General features: G+C 59.3%; 8 protein-coding genes across 8 annotated transcripts; 4 read left to right on the forward strand and 4 right to left on the reverse strand.

Moving 5' to 3' along the window:
- Positions 1–79: 79 nt before the first annotated feature.
- PAN0_001d0647 (uncharacterized protein) lies at positions 80–832 on the reverse strand (the record flags this gene model as incomplete). Its single annotated transcript, XM_014804262.1, has 1 exon — positions 80–832. One exon carries the CDS (start codon positions 830–832, stop codon positions 80–82), a length of 753 nt encoding a protein of 250 aa, XP_014659748.1.
- A 515-nt stretch (positions 833–1,347) lies between these two features.
- PAN0_001d0648 (uncharacterized protein) lies at positions 1,348–4,152 on the reverse strand (the record flags this gene model as incomplete). Its single annotated transcript, XM_014804263.1, has 5 exons — positions 1,348–2,590; positions 2,742–2,769; positions 2,826–2,887; positions 3,426–3,661; positions 4,057–4,152. 5 exons carry the CDS (start codon positions 4,150–4,152, stop codon positions 1,348–1,350), a joined length of 1,665 nt encoding a protein of 554 aa, XP_014659749.1.
- A 193-nt stretch (positions 4,153–4,345) lies between these two features.
- Positions 4,346–7,000, reverse strand: PAN0_001d0649 (lipoprotein; the record flags this gene model as incomplete). The annotated part of the gene is made up of 1 exon (XM_014804264.1): positions 4,346–7,000. One exon carries the CDS (start codon positions 6,998–7,000, stop codon positions 4,346–4,348), a length of 2,655 nt encoding a protein of 884 aa, XP_014659750.1.
- Positions 7,001–8,797: 1,797 nt separating this feature from the next.
- PAN0_001c0650 (monocarboxylate transporter) lies at positions 8,798–11,868 on the forward strand (the record flags this gene model as incomplete). The annotated part of the gene is made up of 4 exons (XM_014804265.1): positions 8,798–10,081; positions 10,161–10,236; positions 10,937–10,961; positions 11,031–11,868. 4 exons carry the CDS (start codon positions 8,798–8,800, stop codon positions 11,866–11,868), a joined length of 2,223 nt encoding a protein of 740 aa, XP_014659751.1.
- Positions 11,869–14,652: 2,784 nt separating this feature from the next.
- On the forward strand, positions 14,653–16,707 carry PAN0_001c0651 (solute carrier family 41 member 1; the record flags this gene model as incomplete). The annotated part of the gene is made up of 1 exon (XM_014804266.1): positions 14,653–16,707. The coding sequence occupies one exon, from the start codon at positions 14,653–14,655 to the stop codon at positions 16,705–16,707; it is 2,055 nt and encodes a 684-aa protein (XP_014659752.1).
- A 407-nt stretch (positions 16,708–17,114) lies between these two features.
- On the forward strand, positions 17,115–19,031 carry PAN0_001c0652 (WD40 repeat-like protein; the record flags this gene model as incomplete). The annotated part of the gene is made up of 1 exon (XM_014804267.1): positions 17,115–19,031. The coding sequence occupies one exon, from the start codon at positions 17,115–17,117 to the stop codon at positions 19,029–19,031; it is 1,917 nt and encodes a 638-aa protein (XP_014659753.1).
- Positions 19,032–19,148: 117 nt separating this feature from the next.
- Positions 19,149–21,980, reverse strand: PAN0_001d0653 (uncharacterized protein; the record flags this gene model as incomplete). The annotated part of the gene is made up of 1 exon (XM_014804268.1): positions 19,149–21,980. The coding sequence occupies one exon, from the start codon at positions 21,978–21,980 to the stop codon at positions 19,149–19,151; it is 2,832 nt and encodes a 943-aa protein (XP_014659754.1).
- A 1,065-nt stretch (positions 21,981–23,045) lies between these two features.
- Positions 23,046–24,197, forward strand: PAN0_001c0654 (p-loop containing nucleoside triphosphate hydrolase protein; the record flags this gene model as incomplete). The annotated part of the gene is made up of 1 exon (XM_014804269.1): positions 23,046–24,197. One exon carries the CDS (start codon positions 23,046–23,048, stop codon positions 24,195–24,197), a length of 1,152 nt encoding a protein of 383 aa, XP_014659755.1.
- Positions 24,198–24,373: the final 176 nt, after the last annotated feature.

Consider the following 24,373-nt stretch of genomic DNA (forward strand, 5'->3'; position numbering starts at 1 on the left):
ACATCCAAGGCAGCTTCAACTGGCTGCTGAGAACAAGGGGTGAAATTGCTGAAGCGTGACTTTTCAGAGGTGTGTGCAGCTAGCTGGGCTTTTTGAACGAACCAAGGCGTTGTACAGTGTCCGCTATCTTGTCCGCCGCGTCGTTACCCGCACCCTTCAGCCCTTCCACAACACCTTGTCGGTCGGCATCGTTCTTGTCGCGCGACATTTTGAATTTACACGCCACACTGGTGATCGTGATCTCGATGCCGACGATAGCAGCATGCAGACGCTTGATATACGCTTCGGGAGCGTCCGAGACCTTCCACACGTGCGACTTGGGATTGGCCTCCACAAGACGATTCTCATGAAGATCACTAAGATCCTCAACGACTTGCTCGGTGGGGACGATCCGCGCATGGCCGTAAATCTGCAGCTCCGAGTAGTTCCATGTCGGAACCGTCTTGGCAGTCGCAGGTTTGGTTTCGATATACCACTGCGGCGAGATATACCCAGCCTGGTTGGTGGGATCGCTAAAGACGACCAGAATCTCGTCTGATGATGTCGCAGCGAGAAGCACTTTGGCTTGCGGATTCGCGCGTGCTAGGTGGCACCGCAGTACACCAAGATCGTTGTCCCCATCCCGAGACCATGTGCCACTGGTGCTTGTCCATTTGTCGTTCTTGATGGGATGTTGTGACGGTGGGGTGAAGAGGAACGGTGCATGCGAGGCTTGTATTGTTGGCTGGCCAGACACAGCTATGGCGGTAGTGAGCAGACCCAACGGATGGTTCGCGAGAAACTGCTCTACAACCTCCCAGTCAGTAACCTCGACCTCGGGTCGCAGATACATCGTTGTAGGTTGCCGTCGTGAGTGAAAGCTTCAACAAAGGCTAGGATGGGCATATGTAGTTGCTGGTCAAGGTTCGCGCAGTCGAAGTAGGAGGATGTACCGCAGGTGGCACCGAGTCATCCCCCGCGCCAAATGTGACACAAGTATTTTAAAGTTGGACCCTGGATGCAGGTCCAAGTCCGAGCGCCGAAGAATCGTCCGAAAATTCCGATGGCCCGAAAAATGCGGGGGGAAAAAGGCGGTTCAGAAAATGAAATCCATCCGCGTTCCTGCATCGGACTTTACTTGCAGCCGTCACAGACATCTGAAGACAAGAGGGGTACTCAGCATTGCGCATTCGTCGGGCAACAACAAGATGGCAGAAGAGGTACTGTTGCATTGAAGTTGCAGGAGACAACAGGCAAACAACCACAAGGATAGGGTATAAGATGTGAATCGAAGAACGAAGCTAGGATGTGAAGCGATGGTCGTGTATGATGTCGAGGAGGGAAGAAGCGAATTGCGCATTTTGGGGATTACTTGGGCAGGATTGGGCCCGATTGGTTCTGGCCCGAGTGGTGAGCGGTGCTGCCGGTCGAGGTGGACATGACATCAGCAGTCCTCTGGGGCGGAGAGAAGTTGCCCAAGGCGGCCTCGCCGGCGTTGCTGTCGAAGACGGGCTTGTCCTGCATCTCGCGACGCACAGCCTCGCGCTCCTCGAACTCCTGGCGCTGCTCGTTGTCGAACTGCTTGCGTGCCTCCTTGTCGTAGTGCGTGCTGCTCTCGGGGTTGAGCGCACTCGGGTTCTCGCCGTGGCGAATAAAGTTCCACAGTCGAACGTGGATAGGCTTGAGACCAGTGATCTCGGTGTCGGAGTCCTGGTCCAATACGACGCTGTTATAGTTCAACAGCTTCAGGAAGCTGAAGTAAATCACCGAGAGGATTCCTCCGCAAAGCGGGGCAATCCAATAGATCCAGTGATCGCTGTTGAAGGATCCGGCGACGACGGCAGGACCGAAGGAACGGGCAGGGTTCATACCGCAGCCGGTCCAGACGGCTCCGAACAGGTGGCACGCGAAAAGAGTGAGACCAATGGCGACGGGAGCCATGAAGGTAGCACGATGCTTCTCGACAGCCATCATGAGGACGGTGAAGACCAGGATCGAGGTGAGGAGCATTTCGATGAGGAATCCCTGCGCGATGTTGATACCGGGCTGCAGAGTCGTGGTGACCTGCTGCACACTGTTGGACGGCGTGAGACCAAGCACGAGACCCGCACCCGCGATACCGCCGAGGATCTGAGAGACGAAAAGGATGAGTGCACGGCGCGAGGTGAGCACACCTGTGAGCCAGAGTGCGACAGTGATGGCAGGGTTGAAAAGACCACCAGTAATTCGGTAGAACATCCAAGCGGTAACCAGGAGCGACAGACCGAACGACGTCGCGATGAACATGATCGTCTCGTTACTCAGCGGCGTCGCTGTCTGGGTCTGCGTCGCCGACACCGAGAGCTGCGCGGTCTTGGCACCGCCCTCGGCGAGGAAGAGGAACATGGTCGTGCCGATGAATTCACCGAGACCAGCCATGAAGTGCGGCTGGAATCCCGAGAATTTGGGCTTGCCGAAGTGGCGGCGGCGGTGTCGGCGTTCTCCATAGTAGTCGTTGTGGTGTCGGTGATGGTAGAAGGGGATGAACCTGGATCGGCGCGAGTAGGCGGTGTCGGTGGACAGGCGGTGTCCTTGCTGGGCACCGCTTTCTTCAACCGACGACATCTCGAAGCTGATATAGATGCAATGAGAGGTAGTGTCTAGGAAGTATGACCAAGGCTGCTGAGTCCCGCGAGTGAAGTAAAGTTGGTTTGGTCAAAGGAGGGCGGTGGAACAATGGTCGACTGGAGAGTATTTGTATCTTTACGTCAAGGCTGTCCTACACGGGGCAAGCAATGTCTCGAAGACCGTCTGTTGTCGGAGTGACGGGATATGCTGAGCGGCTAAGCCCGAGACATTCAGCTCACCTAGTCGCAGCGTATCTGGGCCTACGTCACTCGTACCGCAACACGGTATGATCCTATCGATCCTTGTAGCGGTGCACAGCATGGTGCTAATTTTGACATCTACACTCCGGGACTCCCGTCTTACGCCAAGCCACACAAAGGGGTTCAAGGTATGGGCGCGGCGGTCAACGCTATGAGATGCATGAATGCTAAGCCACATCGAAGGCCTCGAAGAGCTTCAAGGATGCCAATAATAGACGCCCTCCATGCGGATCGGGGCTAAGCTGGCCGAGAACACAGCATCATCACAACGTTTCGGTCTTCGGAAAAGGCATATCCGTATCGACCAAGTGTGGCTTGCTCATGGCGGCAAGCATCCGGCAGAATAGGATGAACAATGGAGGCGGCAAAGTGACTCAGGCACGATGCGAAGGGAACAGGTTGCAGCTAGGAGAGGGTCTCCGGTTGCCAGGTTATCGGTGTCGTCATCGCCAAAATTTGCGAGGCAGGTGCACGGCCAGGAGGGTCCTATGACGGGGAGACGTATCCGAGCCACGAGCTTCTGCTGCATCACAGCCGTGTCCACAGTCGAGTTGGTGCTAGACGAGGCTGCATTTGGACGAATCTCTGGCGACATCGTCTGGGCCGTCGGATGTGTGCGATGCAATGGAGACAAGACTGCGCAGGTACAGACTGTCAGGTGCCGGTAGCGAGCGACTTGCAGCCGTTCTGTCTCGGTTGCGACCTATGCCGGGCACCAGGCGAGCAAGGCAGGGGCGAGCGGCTGCCCGCGTCATACCGGATGGTGGAGCTTGGGAGGAGAGGAAAAAAGAGGCACATCGACACGCGTCTGCCGCCTGTCGTACAACGCGGGCGAGCGGGGTCCCAAAATAAGACTGGCCCAACCGGACAACACGAGGTCATGCTGTGACTGGCAGATGGCCTTGGGTTTTGGGTCTCTACCATCTCTGGCGGTACAGTGACTGGTCCAGAAGCGGCTCTGGCCAAGGCCAACCTCAACGATGGGAGCGGATAGGGGGTTACGAAGCCTGGCAACAAGATGCTAAAAATGGAACCACACGCTCAACACAAAATGGTGCCCACGACGTCACACTCTTTTTAATAAATGATTTTTCGCCGCGCAAAGAAACTGGCGTCCTCGGCCTCCACTCCGCTCTTCTTCGCAAAGCCCCCTTGCCAAGCGCCCGCGGCAGTTCTTTGTACCACAGCGGTCCACAACGAATTGTCTCACCGCGGTCCACGCGGCATGCTTGGCTGTTGCGGAAAACGCGGTCTGGATCTGTTCAGTCGCATCGCCCTCGCGGGCCTCGACCGTCTTCCTGCTCATTGTGCGCCATGCCCGTGTGCTCAATCACAGCCACCAGCGGGATTCTATTGTCTCGGGCCATATCTTCTAGCCGCTCGCATATTTTTGCACAGGCTGAAATCATGCTCATGGCCCACTGCATTGAAGCTTCGTGTTGCTATTTCGATTAAAAGAGAGTGCGATTCATGTCGAGGGGCCTACACAGCCGAATCGACTATGCGGGAGTAGCAGAAGCGTTGCTCGCAGCCATGGTGGGGTCCTGGATACCGAGCAGGCCGTAACTCCAGAGCTGGATGGCGTCGCTCTCGGTGCCCTCGGGGCTGATGTCTCCGAGGGCGGTGACGCTGAAGCGGTTGGTCTCGTTGCTCCACGTCCAGCTCCAGACCTCGGCGAAGCGCTCCTCGTAGGCGCCGTTAACAGCCTGCCACAACATGGCTTGTGCATTGGTGAGACGATCCACCAGCTGTTGGTCATCGCACCACTCGGGCCTTTCGGTCAGGCCGGACTTTTCCACCTCGGTACGCGTCGTCGAGTTGTCGCACGATGCCAGCACCCGGTCGAGACCCGAGGCCATGAAGTTGGTCTGGAATCCCCACGATACCGTGCCGTGGTACGCGGTGCGGTCAAGCTCCTCGGTCTTGGTCGTGTTCGGATCGTAGGCCGGGTTGGTGACGAGCATACCGACGTTGGTGAGGAGTCCGCGGGGGTACGGCTGGAGGGCGGTGATGACCGCCTCGATCAGCGCGCGCGAGGGACGTCGCGAGTAGAGCAGATTGAACGAAAGGTCCGAGTTCTGAACAGGTACAACCGTGCCGTCTTCGAGCAAGGAGAGACCGTACAGAGTCGTCTGGTTGCCACTACCACCCGAGCTCTGGGTCGTGTTGGTGCCGTTCGTACCCGAGGCCTGTCGAGCCGACAGGAGCGAGAACTCAGCCTCGCGGCCGAACGACACACCGCCCCAGCGACGCTGCATGCCAGACTCGGCGGTGCTGTTTCCAGTCGAGTTGCCTGCGGACGTCGAATTGAGCGAGCCTTGTCCGTAGAGCAGGGAGTCCGAGAGGTTGGCACGCTGCACGTAGCCCTGCAGACGCGACTCTGCATCTTCGGACGTGACGTTGTACTGGAAAAATTTGGGCGCCTCTTCCTCCCACACCTGCGCGTAATTTCGCGCCGTCTCGGCGAGATTGTCCTTCGAAATATTGGCCGTCTTCGACGTGAAGTTTTGCAGCAATCCTGATGTAGCAAGGTCCGAGATGGCATACAGCGCCGCTGGCACCAGCGCAGTTGAGGTATCGGACATGTATACGCCCCATCCCCCACCTTGATTTGAGTCCCTCCAGTTACCCACGGGCACTCCTTGCTTGATGCGAGCCAAGTTGGTGTAATTCGTAGGGTCGTTGGCAAAGGCGGTGGAGGTGTTGAGCACGTACCCGATGTTGGCGTACAGAAGCTCCGAGTATGCCGTGCCGTTAGCAAGGGTAGCAGGTCGAGCGAGGAACTGACGTGCCTCCTCGCTTGCAGTGAGGTTGCTCGAGGTCGCATTGTAGCGCAAGAGGTAGTCGGCGAGCTGAGGAAGCAGGGCATAATGGGTGTCCTTCATCTTGTAGTCGTAGAAAGGCTCGTTGCCCTTCTCGGGCTGACCCTCTCCGATGTTGACGAACGTGGCGTAGTCACCGATGGTCTCTTCGTGGCAGACCTCGCCCGAGGTAATGTTGATGCGCTCGAGCACGCCTCCGAGCACCGACTCGATGGCAAACGGCGTGAGCGTCTTGTTGTTCATCAACATGCGCGTCGTAAACATGGTGTCACGGCCAAAGTACGTCAGGAATCTCCAGCCACCTGCGGTGAACTTGGAGGCGTAGGTGAGGAAGGAGAACTGCGTCTGTGCCTGGGGCTGCATGGATGCCGAAGTGTTGGAGGCAAACAGCGTGTCGACCGAGAGAGGCGCGAGCGCCGTCTCGTTGACCTGCACCGTGAACGTCACCGTGGCTGGCTGAGGCATCGCGCGCGTGGTATCGTTGGTGTTGACAGGCGGGGTGAGGATGTGAACAGTGGGAGGGGTGTAGGTGCCGTTGTTCGAAGGGATCACCTCAAACGATGTGCCGTTGGTGGCCTGCAGAAGCCACTCGAGCGAGTAGCGTGCCGTGCCTGTCTGCTCGCCCTGGGCATTGCGCACGATGGTCTCGTTGAGCCACGGCTTGCTCAGCCAGATGGTCTGGTTGTCGGCTTGGGTGACGGTCCAGTTGAAAATCTGGTTGGTAAGACCATTGCCCTCGGTGTAGTCGCGCACCGTTCGGATCGAGCCAAGCAGCGTGGTGCCCAGCGTGGCGGACTGAGACAGCACAAGCTCGCCCGTGACACCGTGCAGGCCGCCGTCGCCATAAGCACCCTTGATACCGCTCTCACCCAACGTCACGGTCAGTCCCGACCCAGTTGAGTTGGTAGCGTTGGCAGTGGAGCCGTTGGTGTAGGGAAGGAAGTAGGCGACCGAGCCCGAGTTGCCGGCGGGTAGAGCAACGAGGAAGCGGTTGAGCGTCGGCTTGGTCGAGTTGTCGCTCGGGTTGGCTGCCGAGGTGTTGGTGAGCAGCACCTGCGCTGCGGTGAGGTTCGATCGATAGAAGTAGTTGTCATACGGACCCGAGGTGAGGTTGAGGGACAGGTCGACCTGCTCCGGCGGGTTGCGCGTGATGAGCGGATTGGACGGGGCCGAAGATGAAGTAGAGGCTGTCGACGACGCCGACGACGGAGCGGTGGCGGAAGCCGAGGCAGACATCGACATGCTGGCGCTGCTCGACTGCTGAGCAGCGGCCATAGCCGCTGCCACAAAGCCGACGGCGATCGCCTTGGGTTCAACGATAGGAAGCTTCATCTTGCTGTGATGATAAGAGTCCTTCGCGGGAACGTCAATTGCTTTTGGCAAACAAAGCCTGGTCTTTATAGATGGCAGGGGAAAGGAACTCAAGGCTCTGTAGCCCGAAGATCTGGGGCATTTGTGCGGGGCATCCACGGGGTATGAGTGGGCATGAACCCTCGTGCCTCAGCCAGACCGCATATCGCAGACATTGTCAAGGCCGAGGTGCCCAGTCCTGTGAAGGTGAGCACTCCGCAAAAGGAAGAAGAGCATCATGGTCGCGGAGCCACGTTTCCGAGCCGAGCGAGAGTTGTGTCCAAAAGTGGAGTGGCGAATGGGCTCGGCTAGGGTTCGCATGGTGGCGCGAAACGATCTCTGTCCAAGCGAGAGCGACCGGCTTTCATTCCATGGCGGGCAAACAGCGTCGGGGTCGCTGAGCACTCCCATCGTGCACAGCTTTGCATGTCTTGGACACCGCGCACGAAATTTCATCATAGGGCTTTGAGCCGCAACTCCGACCGCTTTTGCACTCGAAACATTTCTCCGCAAAGCGGCGACTTTGGCGCGCATACATCTCCCGTGAAATGCGTTGCCAGTATTCCTCAGTCTTGAACATCCAGCCCTTCCAGAGGACGCCATTGATCTTTGCTCGTGGCTGAAGTGATATCAGTGCTGCTCGCAGTACAAGATCTGCTCAGCATCCGCAACTGCGGGTCGAGGAAAATAAAGCCGAGCCAATGGCAGGATTGCAAGGGCACCGACGCATGCCCGTGGTCTGTCAGAGCGAGATGCTCGGCATCGTCGGCACCGTCGCCCCGCAACGGTTGTTCGGAACGAACAGAGCCGGGACTGTAGCCGAGAAGTTGTGAACGGCCAGCCGAATTCCCAAACCTCCGTGGGTCCGATGAAGCACATGGCTCGGAATGACCTCGGCGCTGGGTTCGCTTGCCCACGATGATCTGCTCGCATTTAGGAAGCCCACCGTGAACCGGCTTCGGGGCATACGAAGGCCGAGGCAGATAGTAGATTGGCGCTGTTGTCGGCCCTTGACTCGACCGAAACTCGAAAGTTTCGGTCGCATCGAGTTACACAGCCGGAGTGGTCACGCATAGGTCGTCGTTTGCAATGATGATGACTCTGTATATGAGGACTCGCACATGTTTTTGAGCTTGTAATCGCCAGAGAGCCGGTGCCAAACCGTAGCATGCAATCGGAGAGAGGCGGTCAAGTCGCCGAGGGTGTGGCACAGCGGGCGAAAAAGCAAATGCCGTGCGGGGTAGCGCAAATTACAGCAATGTTAGACCGTCGCTGATACCGCTGCTGAAAATTGGTCGCGCCGCGGGGGATTCAGGAAGGAGCGGCTCTGCCGGCGGGTTCCGAGGACCCTTCCCCACACACGTCTATCGGCACTTGGGCGGACGTCACATCTCCAACGGAGCCAGGGGCCATCGTGACTTCGGAAGGGCCCGCGACTCAAACACTGTGATGCTCCGACGAGTCACCTCGATATAAGCCGCGCTTGCCGCCGAAGCCGCTTTATCTGCTCATCCGTTAATTACGCAGCGGAGCGTAACTGGACCCTTTAGGCAGTGCCACGCCTCAGCCTCGCAGTCATCGCTGGACTGCAGCAACCATACCGGATCAGAACGGACTTGTCAGAGGAGCTTTGGGGCCACTCTTACAGCTTTGTCTTCTACCTCGTATCAGCTTGCAGGGCTGCCGCTCTAGAGTATATACACCGCTGGAGCAGGCCATTGGCAGGGCGAAGAGCTTCGAAGTTGGATCGGAGACTTGGACCACAATACAGGAAGCAACATGTCCCTATCTCCCAATTCGAGCCTCGCGGAACCCGTAGCTCCGCCGCAGCAGGTAGCTCAGCGGCGGCCGCAGAAGTCCTACGCAGATGCTATCGCAGCCGAGGCCCCGGCACCTCTCGCCAATCAGCTCGACAAGCCGCCTAGCACAACTGCTGCGAGTGTTCGTGACGGTCTCGAGACGATGCAGGTGCTGGAGGCCGGAGATGACGAAGAGATAGGCGTCGAAGGAGGATGGCAGGGCTGGCGCGTGGTGATGTGTGCCTCTCTCTACTTCTTCTTCACGCTGGGACTCGTCTACTCGTTCGGTATCATCCAGGAGACGCTTGTCTCAGCGGGCGCTTGTGACGCAGCGACGCTCGGCTGGATCTCGTCGCTGACCATCATCCCGATGCCAGTGTTCTCCATCCCATTCACCAAGGCCGTGTCGCGTCTTGGCAACCGCGTTGTTGGCGCCGCCGGGGCCGTCTCGGTCTCGGTGGGCTACGCATGTCTATCCTTCTCCTGGTCACCCACTGCGCATCCGAAGCACGCTCTGGGTGTTGGCGTAGAACAGGCGTTGGAGCTCAACATGGCTCTCATGGTCGTTTTCGCGCTGATGGTCGGAATCGGGTATGGCATGGTCTTCTTCTCCACCAGCCAAATTGCGGTGGGCTACTTCAAGAGCAAACGCGGACTGGTGATCGGCATCGTGTACAGCGCGAGTGGGTTCGGCGGCGCATGCTGTGCGATGCTGTTGCGCGTCATGGCGAATCGCCTGGGACTTGCGTGGGCGGTGCGCATCCTCGGTCTGGGCGCAGGAGCAGCTATGCTACCTCTCACATGGTGGCTGGTACCCCACCACGCCGAACGCAGCAAGAGGTGTGTCGAGGCTTTCCGCCCCTCGCTCTTTCTCGATTCGCGCTTCAACCTTTTGCTTATCGCCACGGCGCTCGGGACTTTTCCGCTTTTCGTACCGCCATTTTTGCTGCCAACGTACGCAACGTCGGCCGGACTCAGCCCCAACACGGGTGCATGGCTCGTAGCGGGATACAGTCTCGCCTCGGCTGTTGGGCGTGTGGCGTTTGGTATGGTAGCAGACACGAGAGTCGGGCCCGTCACAAGCCTGATGCTCGCTCTGGTGCTGGCAAGTACCAGCATCCTTGCCGTGTGGACTGTATCCAGCAATCTCGCCACGCTTGCACTCGCCATGGTTCTCAACGGAGGAAGCTCTGGTGCGCTCCTCTCGCTGCAGCCTCCGGTCAATGCGGCCATCTTTGGCGTGCACCAGACCGCACTCACGATGGTAAGTCGAGTTCAAGCGACGCTTTCGTGTGCATGGAAGACGGAGCAGCAGCTGACCATCTGTACCGCCGGTGAGACAGTCGATGATGATGTGCTCGCGTGCTTTTGGCTCGCTCTTGGGTGGACCTCTGGCAGGCTACCTCCTGGATGCATTTGGTGGGCCGCGAGCGGGCACCAACGCCTACCGGCCCGCCCTGCTCGTGATGGGTGGTATCTGCTTCATATCTGCCATGAGCGTGGTAGCCCTACGATTCCGAGTGGCAGGAAGTCGTAACGTCACTTGGCGCGCTCGCATTTGAATCCCTCACTCTTCTCATCGAAGACCTGCCTACAGCCATGTATGACAGGCGGATCGCCCTAGAGCCCGATTGCAATTGAATCAAAACCCGATGTGTCTCGGCGTCTTGGGCGATCTCCCGGGTTTCAAAACGAGGGGCTGAAACTGGAGAGAGAAAAGTGGAGTTTGGGTGAGCTGCACGGCACGCATCTACGCCGATATCCCCCTGCTGCAGAGACTCGCCCCGACCCCTCTTCTTTTGGTCGAGTTGACCGTGCCGGAATTTCGTGCGGTTTTTCGCCGTTCTGCGCGCACCAGCCGGGCACCGCCTCACGTAGCCTCAGCGGGCTCGCCATGCGGTCGTCTGGAGAATGCAGTGCAGCGCTGACGGGCAGTGTGCCGCAGGACCCCATGCATGAAGCTGCACCAACTGCACCGCATTGAAGCATCGTCCTCGTCTTTGTTGGCGCCACCTTCCATCTTGGCCTCTACCATCACCATCTTTCCTGCTGCAGCTCAGCGGGACTACAACTCGTGCTGATCGACTTTTCATTACACACTGGACTCATCCGAACGCAGGTCCCTTCTTCACTTCGACGTTCTCGTATCGACTGGCATACTCAGGAGCTGGTTCTCCACATTGATCAAGCGGTCAACGGCGTATTCTTGACAGCATCGGGTTGTTGTTGACGACCAACACAGACGGCATAGGCAACATGGCGAGATATGGATCGCGCAGAAATGGCAGTGGCATGGAGTTTTGCTGCTGCTATCTTCCCCTGGTCAACGTCGGAGCATACCTGCTGGTCCTCGAGACCGCGCTCGTAGCGCTGGCGGTCGGCATCTGTGCACTGGCACCGCCATCCATCGTAGCTGGCCAGGGTGTAATCCCTTCGTGGTCGAAAGGCCTGGTCGCCGCACTTGGCTTCATCACACTCGTCTGGCAAATCCTGGGACTGGTTTCGGTGGCTCGTCAGATGCCCACGCTCTACCGCACGTACATCCGCATCAACACTATCCTCACTCTCGCCATCATTGCTGCCACTGTGGCCTTCCTCGTGACTGCAGCCGTGCAGCACAACAAAGCCGTCAGCACCTGCGTCACCACGTACGGCGTGATGCCGTCGAGCTCGGCGTCGAGCTCGTCGACACTGCAGGTTTCGGGACTCGCCGAGACCGACGCCTTCTCGCAGGCGGGCAGGGACATCTGCAACATCTTTGTGTGGGCACAGACGGGTGTCATGGCAGGCCTGATCGTGCTCATGGGTCTGACGCAGTTCTACATGCTTGCTGCCCAGAAGGCGTACGGCAACAACCAGCGTGCGGCTTTCCGCGACAGCAAGGCCAACTACCAGGACATCCCTATGAACCCCAGAGACTCGGCAGTGTGGGAGCCGCATCCGGCCGATCCCTATGCTGGTCAGGGCGGATACAGGCGCGATTACGGCCATGATGCCTACGACTCGTACGCCACCACCCCGGGCGGAAAGCATGCGCACACGCCGTATTAGCTGCCCCCACTCGTAGCACTTATGAACAATCGTTTGACTGCAATGTCATGGACACTGACTTTTCTACGTGTGTTTCTGCTGTGAAGCCAGATCGAGCTTCGTGGTGATTGCGCTTCCGACTGCGAAACATCAAGCTTTGGACGTCGTTCGAGCGTCGAGGATGAGTTTGGCAAGAGAGGCTGAAGATGTAACATTTGAAAAGAAAGGCTTTTCGGCCCCGAGAATCGATGCCCTGGACCCTTGAGCATGATCCAAATTTTTGGCGCTCGTCATCACCTTCTCCCTTGCCGTCCATCACGCAACCTCTGTACAACTGTATCGACATGTCGGGACGACAGGGAGGCAAAGCTAAGCCGCTCAAGGCACCCAAGAAGCAGAACAAGGAGCTCGACGAAGACGTAAGTCATCCAAACCATCTCGAAGACGTGGAGATTGGGTTGCTGACGATGGTTTTTGGTGGGTGCAGGACCTTGCCTTCCAGAAGAAGCAGAAGGAGGACGAGGCCGCCAGGAAGGCCGCCGTTGCCAAGATGTCTGGCAAGAAGAAGTAGATGCTTTCCACGATTGATGGCGCAACTGCGTTCAAGCACTCGTTCGCTGTGACAGATTTTCGTCGACGCCGTCTCCACATGACAACACAGCAATGAAGCATCTGGATTTCACACCACCCTACGGCGTAGAAGTCCCAGCACGGAGTGTTCGATCGGCGAATGGCGAGAGTGGCGTATCGATAGCCCATGCGAGTGTGAAGCGACCCGGTATGATGCTGGATCTGCGAAAGCAAAGATATCGGGGGAGAGACGATCGCGCCGATCTGTCTCCGGTGCATCGGTCCGGGTGGACCGAAGAGGAGCAAAGCTGCTGCCTCGACTGGTGATGTTCAGCCTGGGTCTCAGTAGTGTAGCTGCAGGCTGAGCTAAATCGACCGCTAGATCCGAGCGGACGCCAGTCAGGCACCGTTTTTGTCCTCGCCAGTGTCGGTTTCAACCGCCCAGGAAGCCCCCACTTTCATACATGCTCACGATACGGGTTCCAAGCCTCGACCCTACAGGGGGAAGCTTCGGGAATGTGATTCGAGAACGAATTTGAAGAAGCGTTTCCCGGAAGAGGTCGCGCCGCAGACACCTTTGCTGAAAGATGGAGGATCCAACCGCAACCTATTGTTTCTAGACTGTGGCTTAGCCAATCGGACGAAGCAGCCAGCGAGGGAAGCCGAAAACATGCGCAGGGACGACCGACGGTTCGCAGAATGCGCTTCTGTAGCAGATTGCCGAGATTCAATTCGGGCTGCAATGATCCAACGGCGCAGCGGCAATCTCATGGCGGTAGGTGTGACTGCCGCTTTGACGATCTCGCACATGAAAAGAGTCGGTCCAAAGCTTATTAATAATTGGACGGAAGCTTATGCACATCTGCCCGTCGGGCCGGCCACCTCCATGTGAGCGCAAGTCAGCGGTCGGGAGGCCCGAGCAGGGCCAGCTTCACCAACGCAAGCTTTCAGGTCCGAACGAGCAGTCGAATGGATGCGTCGTGTGATCGCGACTTGCGACTTGGCTGAATTCAGTCGACATGGCTCGCCTCGCCGGCTGGGCTGGACCGGGTCCGTTTTGAACAGTGCTCTCGAGAGCTGTCTCGCCTCTCGAACAATACACACCCGGCATGACCGAGAGAGAAAATTCCATCGCCAATTCAGGTTCCGACGACGCCTGAAAGCAAAGGTTCTGGAATTTTGGCTCGGCTGTATGGCGGCTCGGTAGGCTCTGCGGCTCTGCGTGGCTGTTTGTGATGGCGATCCCAGTTACACTGGGGTTCTTCGGTGCTTGATCTGAACAACGCCCATCTCACACGACCTGGTGTGTGCGCTCACGGAATGTCGAAGCGAACAGGTCCAGCTGGTTGATAGGAGCACCTCTTAGAGGTCAGGACCGCACCAGACTGCTCGCTCAAACGTCCCGCCTTATCACCCCTTTCGCCACGCTGAGCGGATAGCAAGCGGCTATCGATGTGACGATGCGGAGGCAGAGCCGAACACGATCCGCCCGAGCGATGTGCAGAGCGACGATAAGGGTCGCTGCGGGTCTCGAAAAGATGCGGGCGAGCCGAGATGGGAGGTGCATCTCCGCCGTGAGAGAGTGCGTACATTTGGCCCGCGAGGTGGTGGGAAGATAAATGAAATCGAAATTCGGACAGGGTCAAAAGCAAAAGGGGTTCGATCTCAGCACGACAGGGTTGCTGCTTTTTTCTCGTGAGAATGGGCGGAGCATCCGAGCATGCAGCCGATGGTGGCTGCAGGCAGCAGCAGCAGCAGCAGCACCAGGCAGCCCAGCCAAGCCACACCTGTCTCGACAAAACAAGGCTCGCTCGCTCGTCTGCGCGCTTTCAGCCGACTGCCGCTTCGCGCTCCACATTCCGCCCTCTTTCTCACCCACGCAAGCGGTCAAGCAAGCACGCACGCACCCTTCCCTCGCACAACACACACTTCACACTTGGCTGCTTTGGGAAGAAGTGACTGGCACGGTCGTCTCGGTCTCGGTCTCGGTCTCGATCTCAATCCCTCGTCCGCCCGCCTCTGTTTTCTGCCGGCTGCATTCTGCCTTCCCATCGACAGCATTCAGCACTCAGCCTCGTGTGCCCCTGTCACACGACCTCGACACAGGATCCACCCACCCAAACGTTCAAAGAGGACCATCCGTCCCCCTTCTCCACCATCTCGACATCCTAGCCTCTTCCACGCTGCATTCCCTCCATCGACTCCTCAGCGCTGCATCTTCTCTCCGCTGGATCCATGGTCGATCCTGCTTCTTCTCGCTCCAGCAATCATGACGTCGCTACAGCCTTGAACGATACGCCCACTGGCCCCACCGTCACCTCCAACCTTATTGACGATACTTCGTTCCAAGCTCCCCACCACACTATCTCGTCCGATACCGAGGAACAAGGCGACGATGACGACGCCAGCACCAACGTAGGCAGCCTCTCGGAACTCCAAGGCGATAAAGCGTCCGATTCTAAAGCGATACAACCCCAACAGATCCGCGTCACAGACTACGATGATGACGACAATGACGAGGACAACGACGATGCCCAGACCTTGCAAGCCGGCAGCTCGGGCTACTCGGGGGCCGATCTCAAGCGCGGCACTTCGTCGATACGCAATGACATCGAAACCTCGCATCCCTCTGCACCACATCGACACGCGCTCGAGGACGACCTCGCAGACGAGTACGAGACGCAGGCATCTCTACTCGGCTCCGCTGGTTTCGTAGACCGTCGCGGCACCGCCTCGCGTCGCTCCACCCGATCACCCTTCTCTCGCTTCTGGGAGATTGCTCGCGAGGCGCTTCCCACGCTCATCATCAGTCTGCTCTCGCTCATGTTCTCCGGCGAGCTCCTCGTCCACATTGCGCGCTGGCCCGTCTTTCGCAAGGTGGACAAGCTCTTCATCCTTATCCCCATCCTGCTCAACATGAAGGGCAACCTCGAGATGAATCTTTCGCTGCGCATGTCCACGTCGGCCAACATCGGCGAGCTCGATGTCAGGCGCACGCGCGAGACGCTTATCCGAGGAAACATGGCGCTGCTCCAAGTGCAGGCCATGATCGTATCGATGTTCGCAGGCGTGCTTGCCTTTGTGCTCGGCGTCGTGACGCCTGAGCCGCAGGTCGAGGCACCCGTGGCACCCATGCCCACCACACCGCAAGCGCAGACTCCCGAAAATGCGCTGATCCACACCATCGTCAGAAGTGCGTTCTCGGCGGTGACGTTGCGCAACCGCAGGCGGGGCCTGTCGGCGTCGTCGGTCGCGCCAGCAAAGGGAGCCGGCTGGCTTCAACGTCGCCGCATCATTCACCACCACCAGCCACCAAAGGACCCAGCACTGCGGCTGCGCAACGGCTACTTTGAATTTGCCCTCGTCATCGCCACGGCCGTGCTGTCGGCTTCGCTCTCGTCGCTGATTCTCGGCTCGTTCATGTGTGCGCTCGTCGTCATGGCTCGTCGTGCAGGCGCCAACCCGGACAACATTGCATCTCCGCTCGCTGCTTCGCTCGGCGATCTGACCACGCTCGCGTTGCTCGGACTGCTCGCCAGTGCGCTCGCCCACTTTGAGGGTACCTTCCTCGCCACGGTGATTCTTGCCGCGATGGCCCTGGCGTGCATCGTCTCGTTCATCGTCACGTACAGGAACGCGTACGTGCGCGAGCTGCTCACGTCGGGATGGGTGCCGCTCATCATGGCCATGTTCATCTCGTCCGGCGCCGGCCTGGTGCTCGACAACTTTGTCGGTCGATACGAGGGCTTTGCGCTGCTCACACCGGTCATGATCGGGCTTCCAGGAGCCTGCGCAGCCATCTTTGCGTCGCGCATCACCACGGCGCTCCACTCGGGCAAGGGCGCGACGCTGCTCCGTGCCGCATCCAAGGCAGGCGACATGGGCGGGGTTCGGGGTGCTCTCGTCACTGCACGCGCCGTGCTCAGCATCCCACCCATCGAGGGCTGGCTGGTGCCCATCAGCCTGCTCATCATGGACGTCAGCATCAAGACCGCCTTCATCGTTGCCGTTCGAGTGTCGGGGCAGATGACGTTCGGATGGACGTTTGGGCTGGCGTTTGTGACGGCGTCGGTGGTAGCCGATATGTGTGCGCTGTCTCTGGCCCACGTCATCTGTCTCGTGCTCTGGAGCCGAGACTACGACCCCGACATCTACTGTCTTCCCTTTGTCTCGTCTATCGTGGACGTGATCGGGCAGAGTCTGCTCGTCACGGCGTTCACCGTGGCAACGGCGCTCGGCGACCACATCACCGCCGCCGTCAATGCTGGCGCGGGCCATGGCGGCGCGTAAACAACCATGTCCGCTCTATTCTCTGCATTCCTTGTACTTTTAGACGTTATTCGTAATACGCACTTGGCATCATCGCACATCTTCTCTCTCGCGCATTGTAACGTCGCTCGGCGCCATGATTTGCGTGCGAGTATCGTGTTGGCCTTTGCGTGGGAGTTTGAATGAGCGTGCTGAGAGGGCAAGCGCCCAGGGCCCAAGGTCTAACATCGTTTGAAATTTTCGGGCTCGTCTGGGCGCGGAAGTCGGAGAGAGTGGACGCGGACGAGCCGATTTGCGAAAGGCGCCCCGACCCTGAAGCAACACCAGATTCATCGCGCCCATCTCGTCGAGCCTGGACCTTGGTTGCTAAGTTGACCGCAACTTCTTCCTGACTATCGACACCTTCCGTATCGGCAAACAACAGCGCGATGGCGCCGACAGCCACGCAGCCGGCATCTCCCGGATCGCCTTCTCTCAAACAAGCGAATGCCGTCACGCCAAAGGATGACGGTCGATCACGGAGCGGGTCGCCATCACTGACGCCGCTGCCAGTGACGCCACCCGAGGCTGACGAGCGAGCGTCGACGTCCAAACGCACGCTGGAAGAAGAGGAGGATCTCGAAGCAGCACGTTTGTTCCCACACCACGCGTATCCTCCACCGTACAAGAAGCGAGTATGGGTGCCGACTCTGCACCTCACGCAGGCGCCGCAACCACCGCAGCCCGATCCGCGCACAGTGCAGGAGATGGCGGCACAGCAAGCGGCCACTGCGCTTGGGTACGAGGGACGTCGCATCAAAAAGTTCATGCAGCGCAGAACCGTCGATTACTTCGGTGCGCTTCCTCGTCTGGGTCTCCGACGCGCGCTTGCCTCTACCACTCGTGTCGATGGACTGCACGGACTGGTGTATCCATCCCCGCACGCCATCCCGAACTTTCTACTGCCGGCAGGGTACGACAACTTGGCAACGAGCGTGCCAAGCGTGATGGTGCATACGAGCACCAACAAGATCCGATGCCCCGTCAACGTGGTCAAGTGGATGCCCGACGGAAGACGTCTACTGACAGGAAGCACGTCGGGAGAATTTACGCTTTGGAACGGTCTCACGTTCAATTTCGAGACGATCATGCAGGCGCACGACTCGGCAGTGCGCGCAATGGCGTGGAACAAGGCCGGCACCTACCTCATCTCGGCCGACCAGAACGGTACGGTCAAGTACTTCCAGTCGAACCTCAACAATCTCCAGGCGTTTACTGCGCATGCGGATTCGGCCAGGGGTTTGGCATGGTCACCGGACGACAGCAAATTCGCCTCGGGCGGAGACGATAGCTTGCTCAAGGTGTGGGACTTTGATTCTGCCAAGCAGATTCGCGAGCTCACGGGACACGGTTGGGACGTCAAGTGTCTCGACTGGCATGCGTCCAAGGGCATGCTCATCAGTGGGTCCAAGGATAACCTCGTCAAGGTGTGGGATCCGCGTGCCAATCCTACGGGAACATGTCTGGCAACCTTCCACAACCACAAGAATACGGTGCAGGCATGCAAGTTCAGTCCGGACGGGCTGAGGTTCGCCACGGCCAGCAGGGATATGACGGTGAAGCTGTATGATCTGCGCATGATGGCCGAACAGACCACGCTCAAGGGTCACACCAAGGAGGTGTGTAGTCTCGACTTCCATCCGACGCATCACGATCTTCTCGTGTCTGGTGGAAGCGAAGGCTCGATGTTGTTCTGGGACCTTACCGCGGCTACCAACGAGGCTCTTTCGGAGAGCAACTTTGTGGAACGATCCATGATGGGTGGAGGTGGTGAGGGGATGGATGTCAGCGAGGGCAGGAGGATGGACGAAGCGCTGTTGTGGGCCAACCATACGGCGCACGAGAGCAACGTGTGGAGTTTGGAATGGCATCCCTTTGGACACATCCTGTGTTCCGGTAGCAACGATCACATGACTCGATTCTGGCAACGCGCAAGACCTTCGGCCGTAACCCAGTCGCATGCTACCAGCACCCAGGACATCCCCGTCTCGTCGTTCGTCGACAATCCAGACGACAGCTTCATCCCCGGCCTCGCCGCTGCCAACCGCTCCTTCATCCCCACCAACTCAGCTTCCAAGGAAGACGAATACGCCATCCCAGGCTTAGGCTTGCCCAGAGCCCCACCACCCCCACCGCCAGCGCAGCAGTACCATGCCCAACAGCCGTACCAACCCCAAGGCTTCACCCCGGGAACAGGCGCAAACGCTCCTCTCCCAGGAACCGGCCCCCAATTCGGTTGGTCCGCCCGTGGCCCACCCCCTCCAACCCAGCAGCAACCAGGCGGAACCTACGGCGCCTTCTACTGACCACCTCTCCCCCGCTCAATCTCAAGCCATCATCTTTGGCGCGCTGCGTACAAATCGTGCTCGTGTGTTGTCTCCGACTATGCGTGCTAGATACAGGATGAGAAAGAAGGATCGAAGCTAAGAGGGGAGCAGATGCGCAAATGCCGGCTTGACCACCCATGGCGCATTGGGCTTCTTCTCCTTGGTGGCGTAGGCGGTGAGGCGCTCGCCGATGGCGTTCTTGGATGCGGGCATGGCGAGCTGGTCGAGCATCTCCTTGAGGTCGTCCACCAGGCCGGCGCGCGTCTTGGTGCTGCCGTGGATGCGCGCGAGCAGCGGCGCGATCGCGTCGGGATGCAGCTGGTGCTTGAACGCCGTCGGCGCAGCGGCTTCGGGCTTGTCGGCAGCGGGAGCGGCATGGGCAGGAGGAGCATCGGACGCGACTGCAACATCGCCCCACAGCGCCGCCAGCACGCCGCCAGCGGGGAGGCCGCGGCGTGGCTTGGTGGGCGTATCGACGATGCCCGCCTCGTCAGGCTCGCTTGTGGAGGAGGCGGGCTCGGCCGATGTGAACGTGAACGGGTTCAGGCCGAAGCACGCGTCGTTGAGCAGCTCGATACGGTACGACGAGAAGAGGTCGTAGTCGCAGCGGCCGAACTCGCTCTCCCAGTGTGGACCGGTCGAGAACGGCACAAGCTTGGCGTCGAAGCGGCGGCCTAATAGCTTGACCTTCTTCTTCTTCTTGGGGTGGAGCAAGTTGGTGGTGACTGGCTGAGCGGGCACGGGCATGCCTAACTTGTCGACCTCGACGATCTCGTCGTCGACGTCCATCGCGTTGGCCGCAGAGCGAGCCTGCTCCTCCTCCTCCTCGACTTCGAGGTCGTCGACGAGCCAGTCGTCCATCTCCGAGTCCTCGTCCGAGTCGCCGACGCTGTCCTCCTTCTCTTCCTCGCCGTCCTGCACGTCTTCGCCCTCGACCTGACCCAGCTCCTCCCAGTCGGCGTCCGAGTCGTACGAGTAGTCGAGCGACACCGGGTCCTGTCCGAGCGGACAACGCGGGCTGATGAGGTTGGTGGATTTGGTCCACGTGCCGTACCAGCCCGGACGACGATCGCTTTCGAACTGGAGCAGCTTCATCTGCACCTTGCCGCGGTCTTGCAGCGTCTCGAGCGCCTTCTCGGCCTGCTCCTGGGCGTTCCCCCCGAGCACGTCGGACTCGGTCACGACCCGCTTGATCTCGCGTACCGACGCGGGCGGGTGGACCCCTTTGCGGCGCCTGGCACGTGTGCCGGCATTGCCGCTCAGAGCAGATGCGCGCGTGAGGAACTGCGACAGCATTTCATCGCGGCTGAGGTCGTCTTGGCCCATCTCGAGCTCTGGCTTGCTGCCGGATCTCGATGCGAAGCGGTTGATGGGTGCCAGGTCCTTGTACTGGCAAGGCAGGAAGGTGCGGTCAAAGTCGGAGACGTCTTCGGCCGGCTTCCCGGAGGCAGTGCTGCTCGCGGCAGCAGTAACAACCGACTTGGACGGGCTCTTCGGGGCGGCCTTCTTGACGAACGAGGTGAAGAAGTTGACCTGGCGCTGCTTGAGCTCCTCGGCCTTCTTCTGTTCAGCCTCCTTTGCCTCTTTCGCCTTTTGCTTTTCGAGCTCCTTGGCCTCGCGTTCGAGTCGCTTGGCCTCCTTCGCCTTGAGGCGCTCTGCCTTTGCAGCATCCTTCTCCTCCTTCTCCTTTTGCTTCTCGGGCGACAGCTCCACAGCATCCTTGGCCCTCTTCTTCTCTCTTGGTGAAGATGTAGCCGAGGCGGACGTGTCGCCGGCCATCGCCGAGCTCTTGGCAGTGGATTGCGGGGTGGAAGTGGACGAGGGCGACTTGCGCTTGCGTGAGGCAACAGGGGTCGAAGGAGCCTGTGCGGCTTTGCGGTCGTGCTCGGTGTCAGCCACGGAACCGTCGTCATTGTCATCGTCGATGGCGATTGGTTGCGAAGCGCTCGAACCCGCCGGCGTATGCACTTGAGCGTCAGCAGCAACGGTGGCTGAGATCTTGGCTTTTGTGCTCTTGGAAAGGAGCGCCTGCTTTTCCTGTTCGGTGAGACTGCTGAACAACTGTTCTGCCTGTGTGCGTGCCGATTCGCGCTCGCTTCGGCGTTGTAGGAGCTTCTCTATAAATTCGGATGGCAGCATGGTCAAGTCTGTCACCTCCCATCTCCACAGCTGGAGAGGTGCAGGCACAGCGACGGCATCGGCAGCATCGCTGCTTGACGCGTGCGGGCCTGCGATGGCGGCGTCGATGCCGTAGTTTCTCCTCTCGGCCACTGCACTGATGGCAGCCTGAATGCAGGAAAGCGGCAGCTTGGCCTTGGCTCCTGCGCCAGACGTGGCCGAGTCGTCGGACTCGCTCGAACCGAGGTCAGCCTCGGGCAAAATCTTGCTTCGAATGGCCTTGGCGAGCTCGACGAGCGACTTGTCGCTCTCCTGGGCGAGCTTAGCAATGACATGCAGATGGTCCTGGGGGATGCTGTCGAGCTTTTCGTGAACGTCGAGGAACTCTTGGAAGGTGATGACCGCCTTGAGGACGGGCATGGTGCTGGCCCAGTTGAACGGCTTCTGCTTGAGGACGAGCTTGCCATTTCTGAGCTCGACGAGCGCAGCCGAGGAGGTGAGCTTGGCCTTCTTTGCAGCCGGGGCGGGAGAAGAGGTCGATGCGGATTTGGACGGCGCCATGTCGGCGACCCCGGCAGCACGCTTTGGCTTTGCGATGGTGGAGGCCGAGCTGGACTGAATCAAAGGGCGGTTCTCGGCGTCGCTGCTCGAGGCGTGGGTGGCCGCCGCTGCCCGCGACTTTGTGCTGGATGCCTTGCGCTTGAGGCTGGTGGGTGGCATGGCTCGGTCGATGTTGATGTCCGTGTCGGAGAGCATCGCATCAAAGCACGATGAAGGCGACGGCGAAGGCGGCGGTGCAAGAACGCTCATCGCTCGGGTGCAGGCGCAACAATGCAAACGGTATCAGAAGCGTGATCCTTCGGACCCCTTCCAGCGAGTTGGTGACTGAGCAAAGCGACGACGTAGAGGGAGCGCAATAGTGAGACTGGATCGTAATGTTCACTTCGGAAGCGCCGAACAGGTTATCGTCCAGGAAAAGCCGCAACTTGCAGGCTGAGTGAGCGCGTCGGCTGAGCCGCGAGGGCGCTACTTGGCGGTTCCGTCGGTGTGATATGCGCGAGTCGCAACCGATGTGACTGCTTTGCGAGAGACGGGAGATGCAAGATGAAGGACCGAACGAGTGGGATGGAGAGGAGGAACGCGGCGAAGTGAGAGGAACGGAGTGCGGAAGGATCCAGGATCTCATCAGGCTCGAGTGGCGACCGAAACACGCACACGCTTCCCACTTTTCGCGTCAGGCAGCAGCCACTCTGACGCCCTTCACGCCTCACACGCTCTCACGCCCTCACGGCCTTTTGCTGGACGCCAGCTTCCTGACCAACTGTTGCGTGTCCGACTGTTGCTCTCAGGCTTTCCCGGACCCTCAGCAAAGTGTTGAATTTCTGCCGTCACGCGCGACGCAGGACGTGTCGTGTTCTGATCTTTGCTGCTCGGCTCCTCCACACAGTCACCCGCTTGGACCCACGCTGCTCCATTTCGCACGCCGAGGCGGCACGTTCTGAGGGCCTTTGCGGGTGCCGTCGTCTCAGCTGTACAGCAGGCTGTGAACGTTCTCCAATCCCAAGGCAGCCTGGAAGAGACAGCCCGGAAGAGCCTTGCAACTGGGTGTTGCGGTGTGCAGGGTTCAGCGGGACGCGAAGTGAGCTGAGCTGCTTTGCGGACTTTACGCGTCGCGTGTTGCTTTGTCGGAAGAAATGCTCCACAACCAACTCAGCACAAAGCGCGCAGCTACCCGTGCGAGACGCTGCTCCAGCCAAGCAACCGCCCAACACGAGCTGCTGCAGCACCATCAGCGTTGTTGTTCGCATCCTAGCATTCACCATACTGCTCGCACACGCCACCACAAACCAACGTGCGATTCAGCTCGACTCGGCCATGTTCCTGCAGCAGGCCACCAAGGCGCACAATGCCAGCCAGGCGGCGCAGAAGGAGAAGCTCGCCAAGGAGAAGGCGGCGAGGCGACCGTGGGTGGAAAAGTACCGTCCCAAGACGATCGACGAGGTGACGGCGCAGGAGCATACGGTCGCGGTGCTCAAAAAGACGCTCATGTCCAACAATCTTCCGCACATGCTCTTCTACGGTCCTCCGGGCACGGGTAAGACGTCGACCATCCTGGCGCTCGCACGGCAGCTGTTTGGGCCCGAGCTGATGAAGACGCGTGTGCTGGAGCTCAACGCCTCGGACGAGCGCGGCATCACGGTGGTGCGCGAAAAGATCAAGAACTTTGCCAAGCTGGCCGTGACCAATCCCAAGGAAGGGTTTCCGTGTCCGCCGTTCAAGATTATTATTCTCGACGAGGCGGATAGCATGACGCAGGATGCGCAGAGTGCGCTGCGTCGCATCATGGAGCAGTACAGCCGCATCACGCGATTCTGCCTCGTGTGCAACTATGTGACGCGCATCATCGAGCCGCTGGCGTCGCGATGCAGCAAGTTCCGCTTCCGCTCGCTCGACACCTCGTCCACCAAGGCACGGCTCGAGATGATCGCCAACACCGAGGCGGTCACGTTTGAAGACGACAAGGTGCTCGACACGCTCATCGGCACATCGGACGGCGATCTGCGTCGTGCAATCACGTACCTTCAATCCGCCTCTCGCCTGCACAGCGTGGTGGGCGATGACAAGAGCGCCGTCACGTCGGCATCCATCGTGGAGATCGCCGGCGTCGTGCCCAGCCGTGTCATCTCGAGCCTTGCCGATGCAGTAGGCATCGAGGCATATGCAGGCAGCGACGGCGATGTCGACATGGACGCGGGCGCCAAGAAGCGCGACGCCTTTGATCGCATCCGCCACGAGGTGCGTGTGATCACAAGAGAGGGCTACTCGATCACGCAGCTGCTCGTCCAGCTGCACGACTACGTGATCGGCCATCCAACCTTGCTCGCCATGATCAAGGCCAAAGCGGCCCTGCTGATGGCCGAGATGGACAAGTGCCTCACCGACGGTGCCGATGAGGAGCTGCAGCTGCTCAATCTGTGCCTCAAGCTGCAAGAGGTCGTCCAGAGTGACGGCAAGGCTTACGTCTGAAGAGCGACGAACACATTGTACTTTTAGCCCGCATCGCAACACGATATCTTCTACAGCACCGCCCACATCGAACGGTCACATCTAACGGAGGGGAAGTCGACGAATGCATGGCGCGGTGAAAGAAGCGGCGAATTGTTGGATTTCAAAAGGGGTGAAATTAGACTGATGGCACAGGC

Source organism: Moesziomyces antarcticus (assembly GCF_000747765.1).
Source record: "Moesziomyces antarcticus DNA, scaffold: scaffold_v10001, strain JCM 10317, whole genome shotgun sequence".
Taxonomy (NCBI): Eukaryota; Fungi; Basidiomycota; class Ustilaginomycetes; order Ustilaginales; family Ustilaginaceae; genus Moesziomyces; species Moesziomyces antarcticus.